Source organism: Thermothielavioides terrestris, chromosome 3 (assembly GCF_000226115.1).
Source record: "Thermothielavioides terrestris NRRL 8126 chromosome 3, complete sequence".
NCBI lineage: Eukaryota > Fungi > Ascomycota > Sordariomycetes > Sordariales > Chaetomiaceae > Thermothielavioides > Thermothielavioides terrestris.
Genome location: NC_016459.1, coordinates 2,815,108 through 2,842,790, shown reverse-complemented (window position 1 = coordinate 2,842,790; position 27,683 = coordinate 2,815,108). Strand labels below are relative to the sequence as shown.

Genomic DNA, 27,683 nt, shown 5'->3' with positions numbered 1-27,683 from the left:
CCGCCCCGGCCCTGACGCGCGGCAAGATAACACGGCCATCGGCGCAACCTGAAGCGGACCGTCCAAGCACGCATTCAGGCATGTGCAGCATGTTCTCCCCATGTATGGGCGTATGTGTGTACCTACGCACCTGTGCATGTACATGGACGCGCCGGAGCAGCACCCCGAATGTGGGTACATAACACACGGTGTCATGCCGAATGCCACCAGGCCAGCAGCCTCTCCTATCTCCCTCGAAAACCAACCCTCCTCCCGTCCATCACCCGCGTCGCCCCCCCTTCAAGAAACAGGGACAACCAACCAATCCACATCCGGCGCCCACCCGCCATCGACCCCGCCAATGACGATCTCATTCCCGCTCCCGCTGCGCAGCGGCACATGCACCACGCTGGTCGCGACCTTGCCGGCGGTCGGCTCGAACGCGACCTTGATCTTCTGCCCCCCATTGACGGCCACGCCGGCGTAGCGCGGGGTGGAGTCGCCGTTGGCGTAGCGCAGCTGCACCGTCGAGACGACGTCGGCGTCGCTGCGCACGCCGGCCACGCGCACCTGCCCGTCGGCGCTGCCGCCCAGGTAGCCGGCCGCCGAGCCGCCGGCGCAGGCGGAGCACGAGACGGTGCGCGCCGAGTTGGCGTACGTGCCCACGCCGCTGGCCGTCGGGTCGTAGCTGGTCTGCGCCGGGGCCGCGGACCAGGTGCTGCTGGTGCTGGAGGGGTTGACGTTGGGGACCCAGGAGGCGCGGTTTTTGAGCGTCACGGTCGTGCCCGAGATGGTTAGGGGTAGCCAGACGTAGGTGGACGACTGCAGGTTCTTGGATACCCAGCGGTCGCCCATGTACATGATGTTGGCGGGGGAGTCGGCGGAGCCGAAGTTGAGGATGTAATTGGTCTGCGAGTCGTACGTGTTGGAGCCCTTGTCGGCGAAGGTCGCCCAGGCCGACCAGCCCGATGTAAGCGAGGTAGAGGTGCTGTAGACCTGGGGGGAGGTGAGTGATTGCCTGATGAGAAAATGATGGGAGACGGTGGGCTACTGACGTTGTCGTTCGGGTCCCAGCCTGTCAGGTGGCTGCCGAACATGTAGTACCGCCCGTTGAGCTTGATCATGGCCGGGGCCTCGATGTGATCTTTCCACAGATAGGTGGCCTCGGCGACATCGAGGTAGTCGGCTGTCAGCTTATCGATGCGCAGACCGTTCTTGCGCTGTGGCTTGTGAGCTTGGGGTGTGTTGTGAATGTGAAAAGGCATATAGGAGAGACACGAACGTCTTCCGTGAGCAGGTATGCTGTCCCATCGTCGTCCTTGAACAAGTTCATGTCTCGGCTCTCGAACCCTAGCGGCTGGAAACTTCTCTGATATTCTGCATGCCACTCGTCAGCATTTCATAACTCCCCCTTTTCGCAGCGAAACACAGTCAAGCACCAGGACTCACTGTAGGCTCCGCACACGGTATCCCCAACCGCGACGCCGACCTTTGCCTCGCCGTAGTCGCTGCTGTCGACGTGCATCCACATGACGTACTTGCCCGTCTTGTCGTTGTAGATGACTTTGGGCCGCTCGATGATGCGGTTCGGGCCCAGGTCGCCGGAGCCGGTGCGCGACAGCAGGGCGCCCTCGTAGGTCCATTGCACCAGGTCCCGGGACGAGTAGCAGTTGACGTTCTTGAAGGCCGAGCCGTCCGACTTGTCCTCGCCGATCAGGTAGAAGGTGCCGTTGACGCGGATGACGCCGGCGCCGTGGGCGTTGAGGTGCTCACCGTTGGACTGCGAGAGGTGTGTAAGCATACGGTGGTGTACGCGTGAGGAGATGGGGGCTGGGTTGGTAGGGATTCGCTCACGGCCGTCCAAGTTGCGCCCGGGACAATCTGCAAGCTTGCGTAGGTGGCGCCTGGGAAGAGCAGCGTCCCCAGCAGGGAGAACCCGAGGACATGGAAGTGGCGCATTCTTTTTGGTGTTTGCGTCTGTTACCGTAGGCATGCAGCACTCACACGGTCGCCGGCTCCAATCGCAGGCTCATCATCACCAACGACGAGAAGTCCATGATGAGAACGAAACAGAGAGGGCTGCGTGGGTCTCGGTTCCGTTATACAAATATTCACTCATCTCGTTCTTCGTCCGCCACCGGTTTGAGAATGTGGTCCGAAGCGCGCAGCGGGTTCGTGGACCAGGTTTTGCCGTCGAATAGAACCGGCTACTACGTATTCCATATATTTAACCCGCTTTTATCCCGTCAGGAGAGGCCAGCGCAACGGCGCGGTAGCATTCTTTGAGAAGCGAGGAGCTTGGCTAATGCGGTGCAGTGTACTTGGTATATACACACTAAATTTCATTCTCAAGCGTCGGCTGATTCCGGTCACGGTTTAGGTTCTCAGGGAGAACAACTTACCTACCTACTTTGTAGTGTGGACTAGGCGTCGAAAGGACAAAGCTTCATTCGCCTCTTGAACACACGAGGAACCGCCGGAAGGAAATCGTTGCAATGAATAAGCTCCCAGTCGCAACAGCCAATGAATGGCTAACCTAACACTGACGGTAGGTGGCTGTCTACTGTGTGCAAGTGGGTAGGTGCCAAACGTTGGCATCGGACACGCCTTCCTCTGACGGAGGTCAGGCTCGGGGCTGCATCCGGTCCCCACAGGGCCCGGTTCCGGTCCCGGTAGTGCTCCAATTTGCACGCTCTGGCACAGGTCGCCGAACGCCGCGGTGTGACAACGGTGATAAGCCGGCGTTCCGCGTTCCACACTAGCTCAGCGCCAGCGCAAGCCGCGCAGTGCCGACTTCCGCTCCGAACTGCGGAGCCCGTGGCCCCACCCCCTTGCATGCCTTGGCAGGCCGGGGCGCTGCGTGCTGGAAAGCAGGTGGAGCCCCACGAGGCCTTGCCCACTTTTCATCCCAATTTTCCCATGCACAGCGTTTGTCATCATCGGAGGGCTGCCCTATTTCCTTTTTCTGTTTGGGGTGTTGTGGGAGTGCTTACATGCCTGGTACTTTGGATGGCGCTCTGGCAGTCCGAGCCCAGTCGCTTGCGGTTTCCTTCTCATCCGAATACCGCGGTCGAGAAATGCAGCCTCTGGTTCCTTGTGAAGTCTACATAGTCGGTCAACTGCAGCGGTCTGGTCGGCCTTCTCCACCCGGGAGAGAAACACCAGGATTCGGGAGTTCTCCGCGAAGCGGGCTCGACAGGGGTAAAGTCTTCCGAACCAACACGGTGCCTCCACCCTCAAGATGGGCCCTCCAACAAGCAGGCGGCCAACCCCCCGCTGGCGCCGTGGTAAGGGCCTTCTTTTCCTCGGCCAGAGAGGGTAGAAAAGTGGGAAGACGAGAATCGAACACATGCGCTTTCCACTGCAGTCGTATGCACTAGACTACACAGTTGCGCAGAGGGAGCGGGCGATCGGGGTTGAAGGAGGGTCGGCACCGGGTGCCGCCATCCGACTCTCATGGCGCGTAGCTCGGCTCGAACCCTTTCTGCAGACCCGCACCCGGCTTGGGTCCGGCTTACTCCCGAGAAGGAGACCCCCCCTTTGCGAGGGATCACTTGCTGGCTCATCTCTCTTTTCCAGTCTGATTCCCACTGTTGTTGCGCCGCGGCTGTTGTTGGGACATCTCACGCGCTTGATACGACTCCCGTTTAGTGAACACTCGATTTGTAAGCGTTTGCACTATCAAGGACTTATTTTCCCCCATCCGCCGTGGTATGGTTGTGTCTGCCTTGGGAATTATCGTGTGGACGCGTCCGCGTGGTGTCCCTGAAGTGTAAAATTTTGTTGCCCTCAGGCTCGCTGCTCGCAGAGCCCGGACCGAAGTCACTAGTGACTATGGCACGAGAAGTACCAGACCTAGAGAAACAGGCACCTGTTCCCGGGGACACCTCGAGCACAACGCTTGAACAGAGTCTCCCCGACAAGGAGTCTCGCATCGACGCCCACTTCAAGACCACCACCTCCTCCTCCACCCCGTCCCGCTCCCGTTCCTCCTCGACTCACACAGACCCGCTCTCGCCGCTCGAGCACGCCCTCGGCCAGACCATCTCCGCCGCCGAGCGGATCGGGCCCTCCTCACCAGACAATGACGGCGGCGATGACGACGACGACGACAACAACAACAACTCTGCCAGCCATGGACTAGGCCCAGACCACGCCCTCAGCCTCGCCCGCACCCGCACGTCCATCACCTCGGCCGCCTCCCGCCCGCCAGACTTCGAAGTGACGCTGGACGACGACGACCCAGAAAACCCTCGCAACTGGTAATTATCCTCACCCCTTTCCTTCCCTTCCCCCTTGCCACACCCCACCCCCCCGCCGCTCGCTGAGACAAAAGACCAGGCCGCTCTGGTACCGCGGCTACACCATCCTGGCCGTGTCGTACGCCAGCTGGGTGGTGGTGCTGTACAGCACGAGCTACACGGCCACCATCCCGGGGCTGATGGCCGAGTTCGGCGTCGCCAGCCGCAGCGTCGCCACCCTCGGCCTGACCAGCTACCTGCTGGGCCTGGCCGCCGGCAGCGTCGTGGTCGCGCCCATGAGCGAGCTCTACGGCCGCCGCGTCGTGTACCTGGTCTGCATGGGCGTGTTCGTCGTCCTGATCGTGCCGTGCGCGCTGGCGCAGAGCCTGGCGGCTATGGTGGTCGTGCGGTTCTTTGGGTACGTTCGCAACACGCCGCCCGTAAGGAAGGGGTGTAGAATGATATGTTATTATTATGAGCAAGGAGATGAGGTTTTGGGGCTCGGACTCGGCTGACGGCGGACGCAGAGCGTTGTTTGGCGCGGCCATGATTTCGAACAGCCCCGGCACCGTTGTCGACATCGCCGGCCGCGAGTCGCTCGCGCTGTGCATGTCGATATACAGCATCGCGCCGCTGAACGGGCCGGTCACGGGGCCCCTGATCGGCGGCTTTGTGTACGAGAACCTGGGCTGGCGGTGGGGAAACTGGTTGGCCCTAATCCTGGCCGGCGTTGCAGTGTTGATGCTGGCCTTGGTGAAGGAGACGTACGCCCCGGCGCTGCTGAAGAAGAAGGCGGCCCGCATGCGCAAGGAGACGGGCGACGACCGGTGGTGGTGCCGCCACGACCAGCGCATCTCGACGCTCGAGCTGCTCAAGATCAACCTCAGCCGCCCGTTCGTGCTGGCCGCGACGGAGCCCATCCTGTGGTTCTTCAACATCTGGTATAGCTACCCCTTCTTCGCCTTACGCACCCCCTGACCAGCAAGACAAACATAACCCAGCCTTCATTCCTTCAGACCACCACTGACACACCCTCCCCCTTCCTTAGGATCTCCGTCATCTACGGCATCCTCTACCTCTGCTTCGTCGCCTACCCGATCGTCTTCACGCAGCACCGGGGCTGGACGGTGTCCATGTCGGGCCTCGCCTTCCTGGGCATCGGCATCGGCACGCTGATCGCCATCGCGCTCGAGCCCGTCTGGCGGCGACTGATCAACGGGGCGGGCAAGACGGACCCGGACACGGGGCGGGCGGCGCCGGAGGCGACGGCGCTGGTGATGAGCATCGGGGCGGTGCTGACGCCGCTGGGCCAGCTGGTGTTCAGCTGGACGTGCCTGCCGGCGTCGATCCCCGCGCTGGTGCCGATCGCGTTCGGCGTGCCCTTCGGCATGGGCAACACGCTGTCCTTCATCTACGGGTCCAACTACCTGGCCGGGGCGTACGGCATCTACGCGGCGTCGGCGCTGGCGGGCAACGCCGTCATGCGCTCCGTCTTCGGCGCCGCGCTGCCGCTCGCCGGCCCCGCCATGTACGACGCGCTGACCCCGCAGTGGGCCGGCACCCTGCTCGGCCTGCTCGAGGTGCTGCTGGTGCCGATCCCGTTCGCGTTCTACCGGTACGGCGAGCGGATCCGGGACCGCAGCAAGGTGATACAGCAGATGCGGGAGGAGAGGGCGGCGGCGGAGCGGCGGCTAGCGAAACTGGCGGCCAGGAGGGAGAGGACGGAGAGGAGGGCGAGGGATGGGGGTGGCGAGGGAGGCGTAACGGTAGTGGTTGCGGAGGAGGGTGCAGTAAAAGGGGACGACCAGGAGAAGTGCTGATGCTGATACTCAGCTGTGCAGGACCTAGGACATATATACGGGTTGGTCTTTAGACGGGGAGAAAAAGGAGCTATGCTGACGCTGGAGCTGCATATCTTGCATAGAAACATCCTGAATATATCATATATGTGCAACTTAAAGAATGGGATTCTGAGAAGACATTCGATCTCATGTTGGCCTGACCTTGACATGTGCACAGTATGCAAGCTATGCCACAAAATGCATCAGTGTTCAGGTGCAGACACCCTCATCTCACCCAAGGTTTGTTTCGAGCTTTCGACGTAGTTTTCATTTGGCTACGCTTTGAGTGCGACCACGCCTGTGGAGCTAGCTAACCCATCCCTCTTCGCATTGGCTCGCAGGTCCTCTCTCATTCCCTCTCCCGTCTGTTGCCGGGATCTCTGGGCGCGGTGATTCACGCACGCCAACAGCACCCAAACCAAGCTTCAAAGTAACGAGCCAATAGCACACTAGCAGCAAAGTCGCAGCCCCAACCGAGTCGCGTCTCCCAAATCCATGGACAGACTTCACAGCACCCGACGCCCCGACCTGCAGACGCCTTCCCGCCCGAGTTGTGTGTTACCCCTAATGATACACCCTCCGACTCCGTCGAGGGGAAAGCAAAACCAGACTCCGGAACCTCCCAAAATTACCACAGCCCCCATAGCCATGTACAACCCGTAATGCAACGCATAACACAGAAATCTCACATGGCCATCCCGGGCACCGCGCCCTGACCCGGCGCAGGCGTCCCATTGAGCGACAACAGACCGGCGGCAGCCGCCGCGGCGCCGGCGCCCGACTTGGACGCCATCTGCGCCAGCTTTTCGCGCTCGGCCTTCTCGCGATCGCGCTGCTCCTTCTCGAGCTTTGTAATCCGCGGCTTGCGGACCGTGCCGCCACGCGAGCCCGGCCCGCCGCCTCTCCCGCGCCCCGTTCCTTCGCCCCTGGTTGCGCCGCCCCTGCCTCCCCTCCCGCGCCCGCCGCGGCCCCGTCTCGGTCTGTCCTGCGAGACGGCAGGCTTCTCGACCTCCGGGACCAGGGGCCCAGAGTAGACGAAGAAGCCGTCCTTGCTGGCGGCCGCCTGTTCCTCCCAGAGCAGTTCCGAGTCGTCCACGAAGTCGTCGTCCCTGTCGTACTCGTCCTCCTTGAAGTTGCGCTTTTTCCTTGGCGGCTTCGCCGGTGCCCCGTTGCCGTTCGCGGCGCCTGTCCCGCCCATCTCCACGTTGCTCTCGCCGGCGTCCGACCCCTGCAGGATGTCCTCGTCCATATCCTCGCCCGAGTCCCGCCCGCTGCCGTTCCGCTCCAGCGCGGCCGTCGCCGCGGCAATGCGCGCCTTGCGCTCGCGGCTCGCGGCCAGGCGTGGATGTAGCGCATCCCAGCCGTAGCGCTCCTCGGCCATGCGCATGAAGTTGACGTACTTGTTGGTCTCGCCCGGGTTGATGGGGATACGCAGCGAGATGCTGGGCGCCTCGACCTCCTCGCCGGGACGCGCCTTGCCGAAGTCGAGGATGGATCGCTCCCCGCCGGGGAGCGGAGGGAGCGCGTCGCGGAGGCTGCTAATTTTAGGCGAGGACGACGAGCTGCTGCGGGCCTTTTTGTTCGACTCGCGCTCCTGCTGGACCACGGCCGCGATCTTCTTGCTCTGCGGCGGCGCTGGCGGCGCTGCCGCTGGTGTCGCAGCAGCGGACGTGGCGCTTGGGAGACTCGTCATGCTGGTGAAAGACGTCGTCTTCGATTCGGCCTTGTTGGTCGATGTTTGGGCCGCAGGCGGCGGTGGAGGACGCCTTGCGTCGGCGAGGGCGGGCTTGGGTAGAGGTTGAGGAGTGCTCCGTACGGCGTGCGACGGCGAGGGAGGCAAGGAGGACGCCGAATCGTGGAAACGCGGCTGGGGCGCCGGGTTTGTGTACGACGTATGGGACGGGCGGGGGGAGATGACGGGGGCAACAGGCTGCGGGTCTACCAAGCTTGCGATCGAGGGCGACGCGCTGGCCCGGTTGACAGCCTGGGCGGGTGCGCGGGGCGAGCCAAGCGGTCCCGTGCCGTACGGGTCACGCGCCGCCATGGATTCCCGGATCGGATCGTAATTGCTCCTGATGGGGTCGTACATCTGCCTCGCAGGGGCGGCGGGCGGAGGTTTCGGCTGGGGCTCCTCGTTCAGAAGGTTCTGCATGTTCATGGAACTCGAGCCGCTCTCCCGCTTCGGGATCGGCGGGGCGAAGCCGATATCGACGGGCGGGGACCGCGCGTCCAGGGCCATGCGCATCGGTGTGAGCTCGGTGATCTTGGTCTGCCGAGGCGGGCCCGAGACGGACCTCGCGTCCGGCTCGGAGGTGGCGTCGCTACCTTCGGCGGCGGCCGCCTTGCGTTTCCTCTGGACGGGAGGGGCATTGGGATCCTTGGGCTTCCGCGGCCGCCGCTGCTTGGGCTGGTCGGCGTTGGTGGAGCTGCCATCGGCGGGGGGGACCTTCGGCTTGAGGGTGCTGCCGGGCTTGCGGCCGGGCTTCTTTCTTGGAAGACCGGCGGCGGTCAGCGGGACGTTCGAGGGTGGTTCGGAGGGGTGGAGTTGCTGCATGATGCCGAACTGAGCTGCGGAGCTGGGTTCGACGATGATCTCGTCCATCTCAATGTTGGCGCGGCCGGCGTTGATGACGGCGTTGATGACGCGCGCCGGAGAGCCAGGCTCCGACAGTGCCGACGGCGGCGACGAGAGCGACGGTGACGAGCTGTACTGCAGCCGAGGTTGTTGTTGGTGTTGGTGTTGCTGTTGCTGTTGCAGCGCCATGTCCAGTCCGCCACTAGCTGCCATGCCTGACTGTTCAGCGGTGCTCGGCAAGGGCAGGAGCGCCGCGGGAGGCGGGAAAAAGAGGAGGAAAGAGAGAGTCTCTCAGCCCTCCGCCGTCACGCCCCCTGCTGAGCCACCGCCGCGTTGTGCCTAACTTTGCCAACAATGCGTGGCAAGAGACTCCGACAAAGCGGCAGCACGAGGGCCGCCGACAACACAGGCAAACTATATAAAAGTAACAAAAGAACACCAATCGGCGATGCTGAAAACAGCTTTAAAGAGCTGGTCAACCCCGGGATGCCGTTGTTGCTTCTGATAGGCTGCCTGGCCCCAGCGTTGGGAGGCACCCGCGCGTTTGGGGAAGAGCTGCAGAATCGACGAGGCCTTGTGGTTGGTTCGATTGGCCGGTGCTGGTCGGCTGGGATGTGGCCCGAGCGCCAGGGCCGGTAGGGCGGCGCGCCTGGGGGAGGTACTTCGGGGGTTCAGCTGCAGAGGTGGAGTTGCGGCTTCTGAATGCCTTCAGTTCCGCCAACGCTCGCAAACCCGACGACGGTCGGCGACCGAAACAAAAAGTGCAAACCAAGGCCCAGCGCGCAGGGATGCAGGCGATCGGTATGTACGATTCAATTCGGCAGACTCTGCTGAATCTCAAAATGATGTTTGCGAGATGCAGAAAGTAGGAAGGAGTGGCGGTCTAGATGGATTTTGCACACTGCGCTCTCGAAAGTCGGTGGTTGTGCAGTGTGTTGGAAGTGGGAAGAGAATGAGGAGAGGAACGGGGAATTTAGGGTGCGAAGGGGCGAAGAGACGATGGGGATGGGCTCAGGTTTTGGAACTTTATTACTTCGCAGCTTGCGAGGAAAAATCGGGGCCATGACCGCCTCAGTCAGGTAAGTCACAGGATGCAAGGGAAATTTTGTTCTGGAAAAGGCGAATTAAAACACCAGCTCGATGCTCGCGGGCTGACCAGCTCGACTGGCGCCGAGGGAGAAGCCAAGGGGTCCAGGCCAGGGCGGGGAATCACGAGGGCGGAGGGCGAACGAACATGGACAGATTGGAGACGTGGATGGAAACACCGGGATGGGAAATCGGGGGATGGACGCATTGACCGAGCCATGGCCAGTGAAGGGGGAAGGGCAGGTTGCAGATTGGAACCAAGCGACAACCAGAAAGGGGAACGGGATAAACGACGCCAAGGACGGGCATTCCACCCAGCTGGCAACGGGGAACGGTTGATAGGGGCGTGATGATGCTGCAGCGCTTGTAATCTTCAAGTGGTATGGACTGTCAACAATGTATGAAATGTACGGAATACTCCGTACAGAGTGCGGTGTGCGTGTACGGAATACAGTGCCGAGACGGAAAAGATGTGAGATCCACCATCAACCAGGCCCTGTACCTCACTGTGCAGTTACTTGCTGTTACCAAGCGGCGCACCGGGAAACAGAAACAACCGCCTGCACAACAGAGCGCACGAGGAATCAGTTTGTTTGGGCTATCGCCTTTTTAAGGTGTGACAGGGATCTGGGCTAACTTGCCGTTCGTTCAGACCCGCGGGTGGGGCCAGGCCACGGGTGCCGAGCCGAGAGCGCGGAAGAGGCTTCATGCGGCGCGTTCTGCACAGTATGAGGCAGGTACCGAGGTACTGGCGGGGCACGAACCCTGTTGGTTGGCGGCCCCTCCCTCACCCCCTCCCCCTCCGTTTCGAATGCGGTGTGGTGGATGCTGCGTGACATTGTGGGCTGCGGCCCTCCGCATTCGACCGACAAAACATCTGCACCGAGGAGCAGGGGTCCAGACAACCCAAACTGACGCACGCGCGGGGGGCTAGGGAGTTACGCGCGCCGCGGCTGGGACTCGCGATTGCAAGCTGCAGGCCAAGCACCTCAAGGAACCGATCGCCCGAGGCCTCAGATGTCCACCCACTGCACGTTAAGCGTTGAGTGTGTTTGCTTGTAGACGGAGAGGAATGAGAGAAATGAAGTCGCACTTGCGACTTCACTAGCATGCCTGTCAGGAGCTGTTCTTGGGCTGGATTGCTCCGTCGGGTGCGATCTGGACAAGAGCTCAATGTCGATGTGGCTGCTGCTGTCCTAAAACGAGTTTCACTTGGGTAAGTTTCCTGTTTGTGCGATGTACGGAGTAATCCGTACACGGTATTCTGTCTGGAACCTGCTTGCTTGAAGGTTCCTCCAACTTGTCCCTGAAGTATCCGGCACCGAATACTCACACAGTACGGAGTACTTTATTTAGAGGTGGGGTGGCCTTTGATGTGATAAGATAAGGCGCCTTCGGAGGTGGCGGCTGCTTGCTCACCTTGCTCCCCTCTCCCCAGGCCCGGCCTTTTGGAATCAGCCCAAACCAGGCAGGTCTGCAAAAATGGACAGCACGTTGAGGATATTCGACGTTCAAGAGAGAGATACCAGCGAAATTCCACCGCCGAGCTTTCCCACCGCCCCAGCGCCATCCGCCACCGGGTTCCCCGCGCCCAAAAAGCGAGTCTCGGCCTTCAAGCAGCAGCAGCAGCGACAAGGGAAATCGTCGACCGACGGGAATCCGAAACCGCCGCCGGGCAGAGATGGCACGCCGTTTCGGAAAAATGCAGAACTTGACGAGCGACGGGGAATCGATGAGGAAAACAAGGCCGTGTTGGATTCCATGTCGCCCGATCAGATAGCCGAGGCGCAGAAGGAGCTCTACAACAGCTTGGACCCCAAGTTCATCCAGATGCTGCTGAAACGCGCGAATCTCGACGAGCAAGCTGGTCCATCACCTTTCGATAACGAGGCCTCTAGCAAGACCTCGAGCCGCGCGAACGACTCAGCCCCCGCGGTCTCACGACACGCCACCGTGGAGGACGCGCCTGAGGGAGCGTCCGAGGCGACCCAGGCGTCCGAGGCGACCCAGGCGTCCGAGGCGACCCAGGCGTCCGAAGCTAGGCGCGACGATAAAAAGCCCAAAAAGACAGTTACCTTTGACGAAGACGCTCCTCCGCCGGTACCCCCACCTGGCCTCTTCCCTGTGAAGAGCTTGTCTCGGCCCAAAGCCGACGCTTCCAAATCTCAACCCGACAGCACCACGCTCCAGGATGGCCCTCGGAACACGCACTTCCCCCACCCGCCCACCGTCCCCGACCTCGATCCCGCGGACCCCGATTTTCTCGAAACCATGCACAAAAAATTCTTCCCCAGCCTCCCCCGCGACCCGTCCAAGCTGGCCTGGATGGCACCCATCCCGACCCCGGACTCGGACGCCGACCGCGAATCGCCCTACTATCCGGGCCAGGACTCGCTCCCCGTCTCGGCCCTCCGCTTCGACTTCCGCGGCCAGCTCCTACCGCCCCGCGTCAGCCGCGCCATACCCGTCACCAAGGGCCTGCACCACCACGCCGAGGCCCCCGAGGCGGCCGGTTACACCATCCCCGAGCTCGCGCGGCTGGCGCGGTCGGCGGTGCCCGCGCAGAGGTGCTTGGCCTATCAGACCCTTGGGAGGATGCTGTACCGTCTCGGGCGGGGCGACTGGGGTGTGGGGATTGAAGGCAGAGATGGCGAGGAGGACGATCTGGCGTTCGCCCTGTGGAGGTGCTTCCGCGAGGGGCGGGTGCTGGAGAGCCTCGAGGAGGAAGCGGGGCAGCCCGAAGGGAAGGGGCATCTGAGCAGTAAGGCGTATGCAACGGAGGCCTTGTGGTTATTCGAGAAGGGCGGGTGGCGGGAGCGGTTGAGGGGGCGGTGAACAGCGCTCCGGAGTGGGGTTGGGAGCTGAGCACCGAGGCAGCGTTTCCGAGAAGAATATTCGGAGTTTTAGCCACTCTGCGAGCAAGCAGGAAGGGTTATTTTAAAGTTGTTAAGCCAAACTTACGCCGTGTGCGATTGAGCTGTGAGGGATCCTGTGGAATAGATATGCGGTCGGTATGACTTGATGCTGATGCATAACTTCTCACTTTCACCATATGCTATGCTAGGTAGTTTGAAAACAAGGCAATATGTAATTCTAGATGCCAAAATCAACGACTGAACACACCGATCGTCCGTCCGCGGCGCGCGCAGGTCCCAGCCCTGGCACATCAGTCCTCCAGCGTTGCTTTCCCACCCGCCCGTCAAGCCGTCGGATCATCCCGAACCCCAAGATGCTGGAAGCACGCCAGCACATGGAAATTCTCGTCGTAGCGGACGCTAACGTCTAGTTCCACCCTCCATCAGCCGTCCGCATCCTGTACCTACGGAGCCCAGCTAGCTGTGCACACGGAGCAGGCGAGAGAGAGAGAGAACGAACGGAACACAAAGCCAGCACTTACTCAGATCCAGCGCAGTATTCTGCCAGTTGAACTTTGTATTTCTGCACTGGCACTCAATCCACTGCGTATCAAACTCCCGACTCGCGCAGTCCCGGCAGCTGGAGACTGCGTTGCCGCTGTTATTTCGATGACAGTGTCAGCCAACACTCTCTCGTCCCCGCCCCTATGACCTACTACCACCCCGAGAGCAAACAGCCGACAACCCGACAGAATCCAGGAACAACCTACCCGTCCTGCCAGACCAGCTGGCCGTCGTAATTGCCCAGGCAGTAGTTGAGGTCGAGCCACATGTTGTGCAGCAGGTCGAAGCGCTCATCGTCGCCGCACTTTGCCAGAAGGCGGCCCACCAGCTCGCCGCGCTCGCCTACCTCGTAGGTGTCTTTTTCTGCCCGTCAGCCAGAGACCTATCCCTCCGTTCCTCCCAACCCCCCTCCCACCACCCCCTTTGCGAGAAACATACAGCAGTGTTTGACGAACCCCCCGCCGTGGGCGGGAGGAGTAATGTTCCTGACGACAACTCCGCCGGCGGCGCCGGCGCCGAGCTCGGGAACCGCGACTGCTGCTGCGGTCGCAGCCGTCGCTGCAAAGAGCGCAAGGACCGTGGCCATGCTTGATTCTGCTGCTGGCGATGATGCTGAACGATGCTTGTCCGGCGCGGTGGTGCGTGTGGTGTCTCCAACATCTTCCTACAATCAACAACACCCAGTCAGGCAGGCACACCCCTTCCTTCCCTGAACCGCCAGCGCCCACCCGCCTGCCCTCTTATATGCAGAGAACACCGCTCTGCCGCAACACACTGCTGCCCTTCAAGCCCAGCGTAGCCATCTTGATAATAAGCCCTACTTAAAATCCCGTTCTGTGAGACCAGCGGCTTTGGATCCCCCCCACACCCCAGGTCCTTCGTGCACCCTAACACAACAAACACAGGCCCTCTTATGCCCACACATGCCCTCGGGTCCCACAGCACGGCCGTCAATTCCACCGCACACCAAAACTGAGCAGAACAAAGCGCATGGCAGCAACGCATGCAATGTCAACGTAAACACAGCCGCCATCAGACCCCTGACGTCATACCAGAGATGTAAACATCGCACGATGAAGGCTCGATCGAGAGCAGTCCCGCCAAGCCAAAAGAAAAACAACAGCCCTCGCCTTCGTCGAACAAAGCAAGGAGGGGAGGCATGAAAAAAACATACGATATTTCATAACGACATACACAAGTTGCGCATCAGCCAGGCATTGTCCCTCTATCCCCCACCCCTATTCCCACCCACCCGGCCACACAAATAATAACCGCTCTTGAAGCCATCCTCCCTTCCCATGCCCCACGTTCCTACATTCCTTCATTCTCGAAGCCAGCCTGGGTCCAACCCAACACAGCGAGCCCTTCTACCCAGAACCCATCCAACCCGCCCAGCCAACAACCCACACAGCACGGTCTCCCCTGCCCCACAGGGAAGCCAACCAAACCCCGGGAAAGAAACCTCACGAGAAGTAACGCGAACGAGGAAGGGTTCCAGGCGTAGGAGGAATCTGAATCGGACGGCCCGCATGATTAACAACTGGAACACGCCAACAGCGCAGAGTCCTCCTGTGCTCCACTGCCCCCGGCCCGGGGGTAAAATAAAAAAGAAAATAAAGGACATGAAGAGGCAAAGCAGTGCCCAGCTCATACCGAGATAAACAAACAATTGATGCAAACCAAAACACAACACAGGATACAGATGCCGTGCCGTGGCGCGTGGGATTTCATCTTAGACGGTGCGGAAGAACAGAAGCACGAACCTGTTGCTGTTGCTGTGGCAGCTGCGTGTGTCTCTGCCCTGCTTGCTGCGAGCCCTGCTGCTGCTGCTGCTGCTGCTGCTGCTGCTGCTGCTGGCCCCTGCCGTGGATGTAGTCCCTGTTCTCGATCGTGACGCTCTTGGTCATGTGGTTGACCTTGTAGACGCCGACGAGGCGGGCGGCGAGCTCGAACATGTTGTTGCGCAGGGAGATGACGATGAACTGGGCGTTCTTGGTGCGCTCCTTGATGTAGTTCGCCACGATGGAGACCTGGCACGCAGCGTGGCTGGTTAGCTTCATGATTGTTGTTGATTTTGGGGGTAGAGGTACTCACGTTCCGGAAGTCCAGCGCCGCGTCGATCTCGTCCATGACATACAGCGGCGTCGGCTTGTAGTGGTGCAGCGCAAACACCAGCGCCAGGGAGCTGAGCGTCTTCTCACCGCCGGACAGGTTGCTGATGTTCTTCCACGACTTTTTGGGCGGCATGACGCTGAAGAGGATGCCCTCGCTGAACGGGTCCAGGGAGTCGACCAGCTCCAGCTCGGCGTTGCCGCCCATGGTGATCATCTGGTACATCTCCTTGAGGCGCAGCGAGATGGTGCTGAAGCCCTCCATGAAGCCCTCGAGGCGCAGCCGCCGGAGATCGTCGCACCGCTTCTTGGCTGCGTCGCGCTGCGCGACCGCGCTCGCCAAGTCCGAGGACCGCGCGGCGTGCTCCTCCACGCGGCGGCGGTACTCCTCCAGCACGCCGAGGTCGACGTTGACATTCTGCGTCTTTTCCTCGAGCGCCGCAATCTCGGCCACCAGGTCCTTCTTGTTCATGCCAGCCAGCTCGTCCTTGCTGTATCGTGGAAGCTCCAAGGGCGCGGACTCGCGCTGGCCGTGGGTCGATTGGGTCATGGTGGCTGTGGCATGCTCGGCCTCGGCTTGCAACTGCGCGTCAGCATCCTCCATGTTGACATCTTCGTCGTCGTCGTCCTGCGCCGCCCGGCGCGGAGGCGCACCGGAGCCACTGCCGGTCTCCAGGTCGGCGATGTTCTGGAGTGTCAACTTGGACAGCTTTTCCTCCCAGAAGCGCCGTTTCTTCTGGTTCTCGGCGAGGACTTTTTGGTTCTCTTCCAGCTTGTTGCGCATCTCAATCTCGACCGCGCGCGTCTCGTTGAGCTCAGCAGTCTTCTCGTCGAGCTCAGCCTTCATCTCGGCCAGCTCTCGTTTCTTGGCTGCTAGAGCTTCCTGAGCTTCTTCAACCCGGGTACGGAAGTCCTCGGCCTTGTTCCCTTGGTTCTGGATCTCCGCCTCGAGGTGCTCGGACTCCTGGATGGCAGCCTCGAGCTCCTTGGAGGCCTTTGCGTGGTCCTTCGCGAGCTTCACTTTTTGCTTTTCTGCCTTAGCCTTGCGCACCTCGGCGTTGGACACCTGCTCGTTCTGCGAGGATATTTCCTCTTTAAGCGCATCCACCTTGGCTCTCTGGGCGCGCAGCTTTTCGCCACCAACCTCCATGATCTTATCCTGGAGCGTCTTGATTTCATCTTCGACACTCGAAGTCTCGCCATGCAGTTTCTCAACCTCTTTGTTCAGCTTGGCGATCTCCTTCTCCAGGGCAACGATGCGGTTGTCATCGGTCTTGGACGGCTGGTGCTCGCGGCTGAGTTCTTTGACCCTGCGCTGGGCATCCGCCAAATTCCTTGCTGAGCTTTCCAATTCGAGGTTGATCTTTTGCATCTTGGTGTCGAGTTCGGGAATCTGCTCCTTCAGCGAGCGGATTCGAGCCTCAAGCTCTCGCTGGCGCTCCTGGAACTCCTGGAACGTCTGTTCCAGCGCGTCCCGGTCCGCCTCTAGTTTGGCCACCTGCTCCTTGGTGGTGTCGGCCACGAGCTTGGAAGACATGAGACCCTTCTTGACCGTGGTACCGCCGCCGGACATGGTACCAGACTTGTCGATCAGCTCGCCAGCCAGGGTGACGACGCGCCATCTCTTAGCACCGTAGGCGATGCGGTTGGCCTGTGCCAGGTCCTTGGCCACTAGAGTGTCTTGGAGCGCATGATAAAAAGCCGGCCGGAACCTTTCGTGCTTGGGCTTGACGAGGTCAAACAAGCGGGGGGCGTTCTCGGGCGTCTCGATGGGAGAGAGGTCGCGGGCTCGAAGCTTGTCCAGACAAATAAAGTTGCCGCGGCCGAGGTTGGTCTTCCTGAGGTATTCGATGCATTGTTGGGCAGCTTCGACCGTGTCCGTGACGAAATTGTCAAGTGCACCACAGGCCGTGGATATAGCAACGTCGTACATCTGGTCGATGGTGCCGAGGTTGCCCAGCCCGGCCGTGGAATCCGTCGATGCGTCCCGATTCTTTCATGCGCATCAGAGCGGCGAGAACGTTGCCCTGCGTCTGGGTGGCCGAGAGGCTCGACCGGGCCTCGTCGGCCTTCTGCCGGGCGTTCGAGAGCTGTGCGCGTAATTTGGGCTCCTCTTCTGCAAGCTTGTCCAACTCGGCCACGGCCCTCCTGCCCTCCTTCTGCAAGGCGGCCTTGTCAACCTGGCACTGCTTGAGTTCCTCCGCCTTGGCTGCCCGGCTCTCCTCGATGGCGGCGATCTTGGCTTCCATCTCCTCGAGCGCAACAGCGCCGGCGTTGGCCTTTTCTCGGAGAATGGCCATCTCGCTCTCGGCGACAGCAATCGCCGACTGCTTTTGATTGATCTTCTCTTTCCAGGGTTCGAGCGACTTTTGCTTGGCAGCGATCTGGTCAGAGAGATGCTGCGTCTTCCCTTTCAGACTGTCGCGAATGGCGGCCAGCTCTGCCTCCTCCTTCTTGATGCTCTGCTCGAGGGACACAATCTCGGCCGCCCGCGTCTCGATCTCCATGGCGCACTGCTCAATGGTCTGCTCGGCTTCGAAGGCGGAGCCTTCGGCGTTGGCGATGGTCTTCTCCAGCTTCTTCCGCTTGTCCGCCAGAAACTTCCGCTTCTCGTCGAACTTGACGCGCTCTTGGTCGAACTTGGTCATCTCCCTGATAAGGGCCTGCGCCTCCTTCTCTTGCGCGTCATACTCCTTGCTGCCTTTCGAGTAGGCCTTCTCCAGCTGCTTGATAATCTGCTCGCTGCCGTGATGCTTCTCCAGCTCAACGTCGAGTTCTGCTTGCATCTGGCCGATGGCCTCCTCGGTGACAGCGATGTTGTCATCACATTCGCTGACATAGAGCTGGTACAGGGCGGACTGCTTCATGGCTAGCTCGTTTTCGTCGCGGATGTACGCCAGCGCCTTCTCCTTCTTGTCCTCGAGACTGTTCTTCTCCTTCTCCACGTGCTGTACGCGGCCGCTCTTCTCGAGGCAGATCTCGTTCAGGGTCTCGACCTCAGCAGCCGCCTCCTCGATCGGCGTCTTGTACTTGGATGTGCCAATGATGTCCTCCAGGTACTCGAGAAGGCCGTCTTCGTGCTCGTTGGCGGCCTTGGGTTTCATCTGAGCGATCGATTCGACCTCGCCCTGCAGAATCAGGAAGCGCTTGTGGTCGAGATCGACGCCGCGATCGCGTAGCAGCGTAGTAACCGTGGTGAAGTTGGATGCCTTGCCATTGATGTAGTATTGGCTCGAGTTGTTTTTGAAGGCCTTGCGCGAGATGACGAGCTCCGAGTTCGGAATGACTTCGTGGCCCCCGCCGGGCAGGTCCATGACCTCGCAGAAGTGCACTGCAACCTCGCAGAAGTCGAGGTTGGGGTGCTGGGCCGAATTGTGGATCAGGGCGGAAATCTTGCCTTGCCTCATCTTGCTGGCACGGAAGCCAAACACGAACAGCAACGAGTCGATGACATTGGACTTGCCAGAGCCATTGGGGCCGACAACCGAAGAGAAAGAAGCGTGGAAGGGCCCCACCTCCTGGCGCCCGGCATAGCTCTTGAAGTTGGTCAAGATGAGATAGGTAATGACGATGCGTGGCTTCGGCCCGGTATCCTCCACAATGGGCATGGTCATGGTGCGCGACTTGAGCATGATGTCCATGGGCTTCTCGAGAATGGTGTCCATGGCCTTGACGGGCTTGGAGGCTGCAAGCACAGTCTCGTCTTCCAAGCGACGCTTTTCATTCACGATGGCCGACGTTATGTCGGCAAAAGGAACGCTGTGCAGTTGCGCAGCCGCGGGCGACACCGAGGGCTTCGGCGTCATCAGCGGAGGTTCCAGTTCGGGGGTCGCCGACTTGCTGGCTCGCGGCGCGACACTCCTCCGCTTGGCCTGGGCGGGCTTCTTGCGCGGTGCATCTTCATCGTCTGGGGCCGTCGTGGCCGTGGTCGTTGTCGTCGTCGCTGTGGCTGCCGTCTGGTCGGGATCGAACACCTCGCTGGGCTCAACGATGGAGGGAGGCGCAACGCTGCTCTTCTTAGGTGGGCGCCCACGACGCTTGGGGGGTGCTGCTGGGTCGGGCGCCTCCGCGGACGCCGACGTCGAAGTTGTTGTCGTCCTCCTCCTGCTGCTCTGGGTTGCGCGGCGCGGGCTGGGTGCCGGTGCAGGGGTAAAATCGTCACCGCTGTCCTCGGCGGCGGCCTGGGGCGTGTCTGCCGAGTCCTCGTCCGAGGAATCGACGACCACCTGCCGCCGGGCTGCAGCCCGCCGCGACGGCCGCGTCGACATGGCGATGGGGTATCTTTGGTATCTGAAGGGGAAAAAAAAAGGGCGAGAGCAAAATGTCTCGCAGATATTCACACGAAGAAGAAGCTGGAAGCTGAATTGTACTTGCAGCAGTGCGGAAGGCTACCGCAAAAAAGTGGTCGGCTCGGTTCGTTGCGTGCTTCCAAAACGGCAGGCGCGCGAAAGCGACACCGCTGCGGTCGCTGCGAGCCCCGCAGGCACAGGGTAAACAATCAACAATCAGCCACAGCAGTCCAAGCCACGCCCGCGCATTTCCGTTATCTGTGCGTGACCAGGCGCGAGATCACGTGACAGAAACTCCGTTAAATGTATCGCGCTGCAATGAATGCACTAGCTCAACACTAACATGCTGGAGTTACACAGTATTGAAATCGATCATTTAGGTTGCATCAATTGGATCCACCACTGCCTTGCTTGATGACCCTTGCTTGAGTGAGTTTTCCCAAAGACATTCCTCAACCACCTGCCAAGCTTCAAGCCTGGCCCGAGTCCTGAAGCAGCGGAATCCTCAAGCCACAACAATGCTGGACTTCTCGCAGTTTGCCGCCGCATTCCCCACGGACGGCCCAAAACCATACGACCAAAGCGGCGTGCGGGAGATTGAGACGTTCCGCAAAACCTTCGATGGCGTGCTGTTCATCGACCGCGTGTTGAAGGCGCTGGGAATCACCGAAAGTACGCCTCCTTCAGCAGGCGGTCTCTGAGCAAGCAGCACATATTCCGTGTTGAACTGAACTGACTATTACTACAACCACAGGCAAAGCATACCCCCCGCGAGGCGACAACGGCCTGCGCGCCCTGCACCAGCAAATCTGCGCCAGCAAGGTGTCGCCGCACGCCAAGCTGTCCGTCCTCTACTACCTCCTGCTCGACTACGACGCGGTGCGGGGCGCGCGGTCGCAGCTGGCGGAGGCGCTGGCCGAGGAGGCGGCGCTGCCGCAGAACTACCAGATCCTGATGCGCGGGCTGTGGCACATGGACCGGCACGAGTTCAAGTTCGCGCTGCAGCACCTCGCGCACCCGTCGCTGCCCGCCGAGTTCGCCGACGACATCGTCGCCGTGCTCGTCCGCCACGCCGAGGCCGACGACTACAGCCTGCCCCTGGCCTACTACCACACCGTCCGCCCCGTGCTGCAGACCGCCGACGCGCTCGAGCTGCTCTTCGGCGCCCTCGCCCGCACCAGCGTCACCGAGGCGCTGTACTTCTCCCGCACCTTCCCCGAGCACACGCGCCGCCTGCTGTTCGAGAAGCTGGTCGCGTCGGTGCTGGAGCATCCCGAGGCGGTCGGCGCGCGGGGCAAGGAGCTGGCCAGCCTGCCGCTGAGCGGCGCTGAGGAACAGTGGTTCCGGGACTACGTCGCCGCGGGTGAGGGAAGGAAATCCAAGAATGCGAAGGCCGTGGCACAGATGAGGCAGCTCGCCACGGGGAGACATAGTGGGCCGATCCCGGCTGGCGGACTGGGCGCCCAGGGGGCTGCTGTGCGGGCTGGTCGTTGACCGTTTGCGGTTTTGCTGAGTCCTGGCGCGGTGTCGATGTGATGTTCCTTAAATGTACGGCAGCATAGCGATGGCGTTTAGGTTTGGTTTGGGACTAAGGGCGATTCAAAGAGACAACCAAGAGTCTCTTGCTACGTAACTTGCGGACTTGAAAATAATGTGCTCGGATATGACATACCCAAAATCATTTGTCTTACAATGTGTACATGCGACTATGAAGAGGTATTTCCCGTTGCTTTAAGATGTTCCTCGAATCCCACCTAGAATACAATATTCCCACATTCCTGTCAGAGACAGAGCAAACCCTCCGAAGCATTGTTTTGAACCACACCTTTGGAGGCGGGACCATCGACATTGTCATTGCGCAAGAAATCACGTCTCCCTCATATCCCACATCAAGCTTCAAGCCCAACCAACCCACGGCTAGGGTGGCTTCAAGACAACGCCAAGAAGTCCAAGTTTAAATGCACGCTCTACCACCCAGCCATAGATAGGCAAACCAATGGATATCATATACACATAACCGTACAGCATCATACCGACATGCCTCATCTACCCGACCCCGCCCGGCACCGCGGAGACAGACCCCGGTGGTAGAACCCCTACGCGTGAAGATGGGGTACTGTAATGCACCTCTCTCCCAAGCCATCCCCATCCGTTTCAGCAATGCTTATATAGGCCACCCGCCAGTCCCACCCCCACCGGACATCTGCAAGCTACGGCTCGCGCGCCGCGCGATGTGGATGGCAAGGCCAGTCAGTCCATCTTGCCTAAGACGCGTTCCCGCCGCAGGCAAGGTTGTGAGGTAGAATCACCCGCCCAGCCCCTGCGCCGCCTTCTCATACTGCCCGCGCAGCGCATCCACCTCCCTCTGCAGCGCGCTCAAATCGGCCAGTATATGCCCCGCAGCCGACTCCGACGCCATCGCCGGTTCTTCTGGGTTGGGTCCACCAACATCCACCCCCCCATTCTCAGCCACAGCCGCCAGGTTCACCCCCGTCTGCGTCTCAGCCGCCCTCCCATTGCCACTACCAATACCACCACCGCCTCCGCCTCCTCCAGCACCGGTGGCAGTGGCAGCGGTAGCAGTAGCAGCAGCACCAGCAGCGAGGGTAGATCCGTCCACGCTCCCACGACTGCTAACCCTGTGCCTGGGCGGCGGCGGCGGCGTAGGCCCGTCCTTGGCCCGGCTGGCGCCGCTCGGCCGCCTTGCCGGCGCCCCGTCGGACGCAGCAGGCGTGCTACCGGCGGGCGGTCGTTTAGCGCGAACAGAGGGGTTCCGCGCCGGTGGTGGCGGCGGGGGTGCAAGTTTCGCGTGGCCCGGCAGGTGGTTCGAGGACGCGTCGGTTCCTGCCGGGGGGGCAAGCGGTGCTGGGACATGAGAGATGGAGAGAGCGGCGGGAGCGGGCTCCCTTCCGCTGCTGCTGGTGCTGGCGCTGCTGGTCGGGGTGTCGCTCATCGGAGGAGGGGTGTCCACAACAAGCGGGGTGAGCATAGGTGGCGGCTCAGAGATGGAATGGGGCTCTGGCGGCGGCGGCGAAGCATGCGAGCTGGGAGCGCGCGGCGGATGACTAGGCCGCCGCGGCGGAGGCGGTGCAGGGGCGTGGACGCTGACGCGCAGGCTGGAGGAGCGTGATCTGGTCGACTCAAACGAGGACCGCCGTAACGAGGAATCCGTGTCATCTTGGTGAGTCATCGACGTTGCGCCAGAGCTGGTTTTGCTCTCTGTTCGCCCATGGGGCTGCCGCCTCGGTGGAGGAACCGGCTTTTTGGTCGGCTGCCCCTGAGATACTGCTGCGTTAGGTGCGCCTGACCTCGCATGGGACACGTTCGGTGGAGTGGGCGGTCTGGGCGGCATGATGATGTTCAGTCCCGTCTCGAACTCGGGCTCGGGTAGCTTGCCGGCCGCTTCGCGATCACACACGCTCTCGCTTTCCTCCTCCGCAGGCGATCTCAGCGGAGCGGGTGGGAGCGGCTTGTGAACATCTGAGGGAGTTGGCGATCCCTGCATTGACGGGGACGCGAGGGGCACAGGCGCAGTTCTCCGTGGACTCGGCAATGGCGGCATTGCCCTTGCGTCCACCCTTTTTGCCTCACCGCCGCCCGCCCCGGGATTGATCAGCTTCCCATGCCGAGAGCTCGGAGGCGGTGGCGGCTTCTTTGCGATGGAGGGAGCCGATTGCAAACTTGGCCGATCCTTGCTTGTCTGCCTGCGTCGTTCATCCTCCAGTCCTCGTTCAGACGCTTCTTGAGATGTTCGAGACGTGTCCTGTTCGGCTTGAAACGTGTCCGGGATGGATTGGCGCGGGGCAGGGGTTGCGTCGGTCGCACTCGCGCCATCACCGCTCAGTGACGGCGGAGACCGAGCATTCTGGGCGTACGGCACTGCGGACTGCGACGATTCCGAACTGCCGGTCTGTCCTGTCAATAATAACCGCCCGAACGCGCCAACGTCCAGCGCACCCCTTGTTCCTGGTGCGGCTCCTGAGTCTTGCGTCGGATGTGTTGTCGCTCCCTCCTCCAGATCTCGCAGCGTCTTCTGGAACGGATTTGGCGGCGGACGGCCTGACGGTGCCGGCTGATGCTCGTCTTCTCTATCGGAAACGTCGGATGCGCCTGCGGACGCTGCGGATGTGAACGGATCCAGCTGTTCGCTGGCGTCGTCGCTACTAACGCTCTCATCATCTTCATTGTCGACCGACGAAAATCGATCCGGCGGCTCAGGAGACTCGGGTGACGGCGGCGGAGGCGACTGTACGCGCACTCTTTTGACGACCTTTGCCTTTTGGAAACTTGTAGCGGGCGGCGGCTGACTCGGGCCAGCGAGTGCCTGCAGCTGGTTCCGAAACCGGTCCGCTGGTGGCAGCGCCGATGTAATCTCAGGGGTGGGCGGGTTCGGTGTGTCAACTTCGGCGAATGGCGAAGATGAGATGACAGGCGCGGAGGGGACCGGGGCTTTGCGGCGAAACGGATTGTTGGAACCGAAGGATGGCGGCTGGGCCATTGTTGGAAGTTGCGCGGAGAAGCGTGGCAACCGGGCGTATGATTGGGAAGACGCAATGGAGCACTTGCTCAGCTGGGTAGGTGAAGTTCCTTAGCTGAGAGTCAGGAGCTGTCTGAGGAGCCCATTGCTGTCGGGAGTGTTTGCTGCAATCCGGCTCGGCATCCAATACGCAAATCGACGACCGTGGGGATGAACCTCGCACCGGGTGCTCCGGATTTGGGTTGGCGCACCGCTGGCAACGGACGAGGGTGTCTGCAATTGATCGTAAGTTGCTCGGCTGCGTTTGCTTCTTGGCGCAACCGAGACGAGCGGAAGATCGAGTTCGTCACCTTGGTGCCTGGACAGCGGACAGTTGGCCAGCCAGGCACTCACTCGGGACAGTCGCAGTCCCCGGAGGCTTGTCGTTGACATGCAGTTGGTGGTGGGGTGTGGCGGACCACCCCGCTGCCCGAGCTTCCGACTGGGCCTTCCGCATCCGTTCGATTGTGCTGCGTGGCAGAAGGGACCCGCAGTGGGGCATGCCGATAAGCTTGCTGCCCCACCAACTCGCCAGCTCTCAAGGTCGAGCGCTTACCCGAGAGCTCCGTGTCCTTCGAGGGATGGGACGGAATCCAAAGCCGTGGCTGAATCGCATTTGTGCAGCGTCAAGTTGTTGAAACTCGAGGCAGAAATGTGGCTTGCGCACAAGCTAAATTCCATGTTACACCTTGAAGTCTGGAAGGTTTCTACGGCTTATCGAATCTTTAGCGGTCGAGGCAGCTGTGCACGCAGCAGACGAGGGTAGGCGTGGATGATGGACTTGGATCAAGTCAGTGCACAGTTCAGAGCGGGCACCTACCTCCCATCACCCTCCTCTCCAAGATCGAAAGGGAGGCAAACAACAGGTGAAAGAACCTTAGACATACACGTGGCTTCCTTCATACCAGCACACGCCAGGTATGGCAGGACGGCTGAAACAAAAATGACGCGAACACGGGGCGGGTGGCTCAGGAAAATGTCAACAGGTGACAACTCGCGTCTCCCGAGCGGCGCCTTAGGCGCGGTGGAACACAACACCGCTTGTGAATGAGGATGTGCGTTTCGAGCAATTATAGCGCGCAAAACAATTCATTTGGTATAATTACAATCCCAGTCCTTCGGGCCGACCCCTGAATGATACGCCCCTATCGAGAGCGGCCGCCGCCCGTGCCTGACCCCAACGCCCATCCGCTCTCCGAGGAGTCTGTCTTACTATACAGCGTACCGTTCCGCCCTGTAGCGTGGCAATGACGGCGCAGCTCGCCGGTTAATGGCGCAAGGTCGTTCCAGTGCAGGAAGTGGTGGTATGCTGGCCCGAGCAGGCCTCTTCCAGCAGATCAAGCATCCAGACGTAGACCACGAGGCGATCTCGTGTGCAAAACCATCACTGTGTTCCCCGCTCGCTCATGAGCGCGTCGGTGCCCAATGCTATCCCCCAAAATGACTCCTAAATCCCACCATGAACGCCGAGCGAGATAAAAGCAGCCCCACACGTCATAAGAACAGGAAAAGACGTCATGACAGGAAGGAAGCGCAAGCGCATCATGCCGATGCCGCTTCCGCCTTCTCTGTCTTCTTCGGTGTCTTCTCCTTCTTCGGCGCCGCAGCCTTCTTGGGAGCCGCCTTCTTGGGCGCGGCAGGCTTGGCGGCTGTCTTAGCCACGCGGCCGGACTTGGTCTTGGTCAGAACAGTAGGCTTATCTACAACGGCGGGCGCCGCCTGAGCCTGCGAGGAATTAGCCGGCCGTTGGTAGCATGTGGAACGAAGCAAAGCTGCTCACCTTCTTCGGGGCTGCAGCCTTCTTCTCCTTCTTGGGAGCGGCGGGCTTCTTCTCCTTGGCCTCCTTCGCGGCGGGCTCCTTCTTGGGAGCGGCCTTCTTAGCGGCTGGCTTCTTCTCCTTACCCTCCTTCTTCGCAGCCGACTCCTTCTTGGGCGCCGCAGCCTTCTTGGGGGCTGCAGGCTTGGCGGCCTTCCTTGCGAGCTTGGTGCCACCCGAAGGACCTACGGGCCATTAGAACACAGGAGGCGACACACTGAACGAGCGGCGGACTGCTTACCCTTGGGCTGCTCGAAGACACCCTTCTCAACGCCGGCCTTCAGGGCCTTGTTGAAGAGAGAGTCGAACATCGCATCACTAACGTTGATGGCATGGTTGGCGCGGACATATTTCTTGAGCGACTGGCGGCTGTGAAGGGTTAGCATTCCTGGTGGTGAGACGGCGACACGGGGGAAAACACAAAGGGCAAACGCGACCGCGCGCCGCCTCTTTGGTCCTTTGATATGGTAGATAAGACGAGTTGGAAGGCGCTTACCTAGAGCCGTTGCGGTCCTTGAGCTGCAATTCAGAGGGCAGTCAGCATATTGGTCATCCTCGTAGGCGAGGCATATGGTGAAGAGTGTGGTGACGCATATGCGACACAATGATGCGCATTGCCCCGCGAGCCAGAGACTCGCGCCAGCACCATATGCGGCAGGTGAAAAAAGGAAACGGGATGAAATACAGCGATGATGGCGTCGGTGATCATATCCTAAAAAATGTTAGCGACCCAAAAACAGCTTCGAAGCCCGCCGTCGGAGGTGCGCACCTGGTACGAGGGGTGAGAGGCCGACTTGGGCTTCGCGGCGGCGGCGCCCTCGCTCTTCGTTTCGGTCTTCTTGGGAGGCATGGCGATTGGCGTGTAAGTGAATCGACTAAAGCAGCGTTTTCGCGAGGCTAAAAGCAATTCCAATTATCGGAGAGTCGGCTTCGGATAGAAATATCGCGATCAAGTTGTATTTTTGTCGTGTAGTCGAGAGAAACCGGGAGCAGGAGGGTGTGGGAGGGCAGTCGCGCTCGGGGGCTGACCCTCATGTTTATATGTGGAAGCGGGGGGGTCTTGCTCACGCGCGACTGATTGCGCTGATTGCGCCTCGTGCGCCAAAACTCCAGACACAACTCCAGGGCATTTTCCGTGCCAGGCTCACAACTGCACTAAAGGCATTCATGGTCCGTGCCCCAACTACAAGACCTCTCAACACGCTTGCCCTTCAGTATTAATATTTCACTTGTGCATGCTGTCCTTGACTCTTCACCTCGATTCAAGTCGCATCTAGTTATCTTGTTGAATAAGCTTGATTGATCAATCCTACCTCTTCCGAGCCGAGCCCAACCCCTCCCTTCCTTCTGTACAGCAGTCTGTGACTCCGTCTTGACTCAACAGGCTCCCATCCGATACTTGGACTCAGATGATGCCCGACTACCTCCGCCTAATTTTGCCATCTGTCTTCGCTTCACGCCCAAAGAAGTTCGACAGCCATTCGCAATTCACAGCAACAGCCTGTTCGTCAGCCGACCCTTGATTCATGCTTCATGAAGCTATTCTTGAGAAGACGTCGCCGTCATCCCCGCATTCCGTTTGGACGAGCATATGACGTTATCCGTACTCGCGCTCTGGGGCAAAGCGCAGCTCCCGTGACTGCTCAAACTGCTGTGGGCGAACAGCTGCGGACGTGCCGCGTTCGGTCTGCCGGGGGAGTTTGGGATCACTTGCCACTTCTCCGTCCGCGCTTTCCCTCTTTCGGCTCCCACTTAAACCACTCCGTTGTGGCTCCCATTTTTGTTATTGGTCGAAGCTGAACGACATGGA

The 27,683-nt window shown here is 60.7% G+C and overlaps 8 protein-coding genes across 8 annotated transcripts; 3 read left to right on the top strand and 5 right to left on the bottom strand.

The window, feature by feature from the left end:
• Window positions 1-279: 279 nt before the first annotated feature.
• THITE_2145295 (glycoside hydrolase family 43 protein) lies at window positions 280-1,938 on the bottom strand (the record flags this gene model as incomplete). Its single annotated transcript, XM_003654339.1, has 5 exons — window positions 280-975; window positions 1,035-1,199; window positions 1,262-1,356; window positions 1,429-1,759; window positions 1,834-1,938. The coding sequence occupies 5 exons, from the start codon at window positions 1,936-1,938 to the stop codon at window positions 280-282; spliced, it is 1,392 nt and encodes a 463-aa protein (XP_003654387.1).
• A 2,199-nt stretch (window positions 1,939-4,137) lies between these two features.
• On the top strand, window positions 4,138-5,953 carry THITE_11301 (uncharacterized protein; the record flags this gene model as incomplete). Its single annotated transcript, XM_003654338.1, has 4 exons — window positions 4,138-4,241; window positions 4,321-4,638; window positions 4,748-5,161; window positions 5,269-5,953. Coding segments are annotated over 4 exons (1,521 nt in total), but the record flags the coding sequence as incomplete, so codon positions are not given.
• Window positions 5,954-6,735: 782 nt separating this feature from the next.
• Window positions 6,736-9,288, bottom strand: THITE_2117367 (uncharacterized protein). The gene has a single exon (XM_003654337.1). The coding sequence runs from the start codon at window positions 8,823-8,825 to the stop codon at window positions 6,747-6,749; it is 2,079 nt and encodes a 692-aa protein (XP_003654385.1). The 5' UTR covers window positions 8,826-9,288; the 3' UTR covers window positions 6,736-6,746.
• Window positions 9,289-11,078: 1,790 nt separating this feature from the next.
• On the top strand, window positions 11,079-12,688 carry THITE_2117366 (uncharacterized protein). Its single transcript, XM_003654336.1, has one exon. The coding sequence runs from the start codon at window positions 11,205-11,207 to the stop codon at window positions 12,555-12,557; it is 1,353 nt and encodes a 450-aa protein (XP_003654384.1). The 5' UTR covers window positions 11,079-11,204; the 3' UTR covers window positions 12,558-12,688.
• Window positions 12,689-12,921: 233 nt separating this feature from the next.
• Window positions 12,922-13,727, bottom strand: THITE_2129842 (uncharacterized protein; the record flags this gene model as incomplete). The annotated part of the gene is made up of 4 exons (XM_003654335.1): window positions 12,922-13,004; window positions 13,120-13,217; window positions 13,348-13,498; window positions 13,580-13,727. 4 exons carry the CDS (start codon window positions 13,725-13,727, stop codon window positions 12,922-12,924), a joined length of 480 nt encoding a protein of 159 aa, XP_003654383.1.
• A 6,184-nt stretch (window positions 13,728-19,911) lies between these two features.
• Window positions 19,912-21,215, top strand: THITE_2170668 (uncharacterized protein). Its single transcript, XM_003654334.1, has 2 exons — window positions 19,912-20,213; window positions 20,296-21,215. Exons 1-2 carry the CDS (start codon window positions 20,060-20,062, stop codon window positions 21,033-21,035), a joined length of 894 nt encoding a protein of 297 aa, XP_003654382.1. The 5' UTR covers window positions 19,912-20,059; the 3' UTR covers window positions 21,036-21,215.
• Window positions 21,216-21,621: 406 nt separating this feature from the next.
• THITE_2117359 (uncharacterized protein) lies at window positions 21,622-24,133 on the bottom strand. The gene has a single exon (XM_003654333.1). It carries the CDS (start codon window positions 24,037-24,039, stop codon window positions 21,847-21,849), a length of 2,193 nt encoding a protein of 730 aa, XP_003654381.1. The 5' UTR covers window positions 24,040-24,133; the 3' UTR covers window positions 21,622-21,846.
• A 1,087-nt stretch (window positions 24,134-25,220) lies between these two features.
• On the bottom strand, window positions 25,221-26,859 carry THITE_132166 (histone H1-like protein). The gene is made up of 6 exons (XM_003654332.1): window positions 26,643-26,859; window positions 26,559-26,585; window positions 26,370-26,392; window positions 26,115-26,242; window positions 25,838-26,058; window positions 25,221-25,782 (listed from the first exon to the last, which is right to left on the bottom strand). The coding sequence occupies exons 1-6, from the start codon at window positions 26,721-26,723 to the stop codon at window positions 25,600-25,602; spliced, it is 663 nt and encodes a 220-aa protein (XP_003654380.1). The 5' UTR covers window positions 26,724-26,859; the 3' UTR covers window positions 25,221-25,599.
• Window positions 26,860-27,683: the final 824 nt, after the last annotated feature.